The following is a 2,855-nucleotide window of genomic DNA, read 5'->3' on the forward strand; positions in this document are numbered from 1 at the left end:
TTTCTGGAGTAAACTATTAAATTTTATTGGTTTTCCTGACAGTTCACATGATTTTGAACCAAACTGCATCATTATCTCAAAATCGACGAAATTACGGCAGTTAATCGCTATCATAATCAACTGAAACAGATGTCCTAATTCCCGAGTTTAAATTATATTAAAAACTTGGAAAAGAGATTAATGATTCTAATGCCATAATTTTGAATTTTCTTTCTAACAAAATCCTAACCGGTTTTTTGAAAATTGGCATTAAAAGGAAATCCAAGAGGGGTTTTTTCTATGTTTATTAGCTGTCATTTTAGGGAATCGGATCTTTTTAAATGAAAAGACTAGAAAATTACACAACATTTAACATAAAGATTTATTGACATTACATATCACATGTGACTGAACAATTTTAACTTGACAAATTCTAGTATCTCATTCAGCATCGTAAATATTTAAATCTTTCTGTTTTAAAATAATTAAGATCTAGAAAAGCTTAACATACTTCGTATGGCCATTGAGCGCTAAATAATCGCGATTATTTACTACTACTTTGGAGTTTTCGTCCTCTCTCGTTTTGTGGCAACTGCATTGCGCTCGGTGTTTTGAAAAGATGAATTAGATGGACCAGCCATAATTCAGTCGCTTGACGCCCAGTGGGAACCGGTTACCCAGTGGGGTAAGCAGAACAATCTCGCAGAACGATCGCCCGCGATCTTCCTCGAAATCGTTGACCAGCTACTCTAGGATGCGGCATTGGGCTGACCCTTGTATCCGGTCATACAAAGATTGACGCAATGGATCCTTAAAGTATTGGTTTGTACGGGAAACTGAATTTAAACGCCGGAGTTTTAAAAACAGGTTCCACACCAACCACAATACAGTGTGCCACTTGAACGGGAGGGTTCACCCCGAAATGGCAGAAAATACAATAAACAATTAAGACTTACAGTACAGATTAAAATGAAAAGTAAGAGTACGCTAGTGAAATAATTTGGCCGTGCGCTGGTATCGGGTAGGATCCTTAGATGAATCTCGCGAGTTGTGTTTTCAGGAATTTGATGATACGCTGGCGTCCCAGCTTGTTCCACAGAACATGGGGTTGGTTGCTTCCGCTGACGTGACGCGGACCAGGTTGATAGCACTCGTACAGGGTGTTATGCCGCTCGTTGACAAAACACCGATACAGATCGATGTAGCACCAGTTTGAGTTGCGAATCAGACTGTTGAATTGTAAATATCGGTTAACCACACCGGGCATGTGCGAACTGTTTGCGATTGGGGACAGGGTCGTGAGGATGACGCGCACTCCACGCTCTTCAAAAATTCTCATCAGGCGCAGCAGATCCATCTGCATGTCTACATAATCGTGCCCATGCAGCAAATCAACCACACCAATGTGTAATATGACCCGATCGTTAAGAACAGTTGCCTTCATTACGCGATCCGCTGCCTCCGCGATTGTCAAGCCGGAAATGCAAAGGCCGCTCTGTTGAATAGTGTGTCCTGTGAATAACGATAGAAAAAAAAAACAAACAAAAGTTACAAATCGAGTTTTCAGTGATTCTTCTCGGTAACTCACCTGGGTCAAAAGAGTATCCTAATTCCCATCTGGCTAGCGAAAGGAAAAAGTCGTCTCCGATCATTTGATAACCGCAAAAGTTGGGCACGATGTTTTGCTGGTGAAAAAAAGTGAAGAAAAATCCATGTGTCAATAACCTTATGGTTAGGCTTGATGCTACCACTTACCATGCTGGAATAGTATCCGCGCTGCGTCTTCGGCTGCACCTGCCGTCTCTGGGGTGGCATGTAGGGATGGTAGCCCGGGGTTCGCTGCTGCAGCTGGACACGGTTCCACGCGTTCCGTTTCGGGACGAAATTGATGTTATCATCGAAGAATTTCTCCCGCTGACCAGAGCCGTTGCTGGCGGCCATCAGCGTGCTGCTGCTGCCGGCGACGACATTGCTACTGGATGTGTAGATCATCCGAGCGGGTTGATTACGCCATGGATACTTCTTGTTCCCACGTGGCGATTTCTGATTCTTGATCATATTGGACAGATGTTGCGTTTTCGACGTGTTGCAGTACCATAGTAGCGGTCCATGTGGCTCATGGAAAGAAGTCCAAACGCCCTCGAGACCCCGCATATAGTGCACAATGGTCTCCCGATCCCCGAACATTGTTAACAGACACTCATCGTTGTTTTCCTTGAAGTCCTCTGTGATAAAAGCACACATAATAAAAACTCTCAAATTGAAAAAAGCCAGTTATTTTACCAATTATTTCGTCCAATGTAGCTCCTTCCTTGGTCCGCGCGATGATGATAGCTCTCAGGATGGAATTAATCTCCTCCGAATTAATCTGCGTCGGATTGAGTTTCTCCGACTGCATGGAGACATCCTGGGCCGAGTCGATTTCTACGTTCACCATTTTTATAAATGTTTTCACTCTAGTTTAGCTGTTAAACTGGCACAAAAGAACACACGCGGTTTTTATCTGAAGAAGAGACACTCGCACGTGGTCTTCGACCTTCGATATAGAAATCAGCTGCGGCAAATGAGAAAGAACAATTGCAAGGCACTTTCTTTTATACTGCTGGCCAAACTTTAACAATAATTTTGGATTGACCAATCACGAGATAACACTTGGCCGTGAAAATGATTTTGATTGTATTGTTCAAGATCAAACCACTACAGCTTTACAATCGGAAACTCTGTTTTTTTTTCACAAAAGAATTTTGCAATCAAGATCGTTCTTATCACGTACAAACGGTTCATGGTGGCAACTTAACTCGATATTGCAACACAATGTGACGGAGCTGCATATTTTTTGCTCTTCGTTTTCATTAGTTTTATTCGCAATTAATAAA

General features: G+C 42.2%; 1 protein-coding gene across 1 annotated transcript; it reads right to left on the minus strand.

The window, feature by feature from the left end:
- Positions 1-337: 337 nt before the first annotated feature.
- LOC120422739 (maternal effect protein oskar) lies at positions 338-2,558 on the minus strand. The gene is made up of 4 exons (XM_039586278.2): positions 2,263-2,558; positions 1,735-2,204; positions 1,568-1,664; positions 338-1,491 (listed from the first exon to the last, which is right to left on the minus strand). The coding sequence occupies exons 1-4, from the start codon at positions 2,414-2,416 to the stop codon at positions 1,010-1,012; spliced, it is 1,203 nt and encodes a 400-aa protein (XP_039442212.1). The 5' UTR covers positions 2,417-2,558; the 3' UTR covers positions 338-1,009.
- Between the last annotated feature and the right edge of the window lie 297 nt (positions 2,559-2,855).

The sequence above is a fragment of the Culex pipiens genome, chromosome 3, assembly GCF_016801865.2.
Source record: "Culex pipiens pallens isolate TS chromosome 3, TS_CPP_V2, whole genome shotgun sequence".
Lineage (NCBI taxonomy): Eukaryota > Metazoa > Arthropoda > Insecta > Diptera > Culicidae > Culex > Culex pipiens.

Bases quoted from the DNA above. Each gene is read 5' to 3' on its own strand.
- LOC120422739 (XM_039586278.2), bottom strand. From the start codon at position 2,416: ATGGTGAACGTAGAAATCGACTCGGCCCAGGATGTCTCCATGCAGTCG. The intron at 2,205-2,262 runs GTAAAATAACTG...CTTTTATCACAG, and splicing joins TACATTGGACGAAATAATTG to AGGACTTCAAGGAAAACAAC. The intron at 1,665-1,734 runs GTAAGTGGTAGC...TTTTTTCACCAG, and splicing joins GCGGATACTATTCCAGCATG to CAAAACATCGTGCCCAACTT.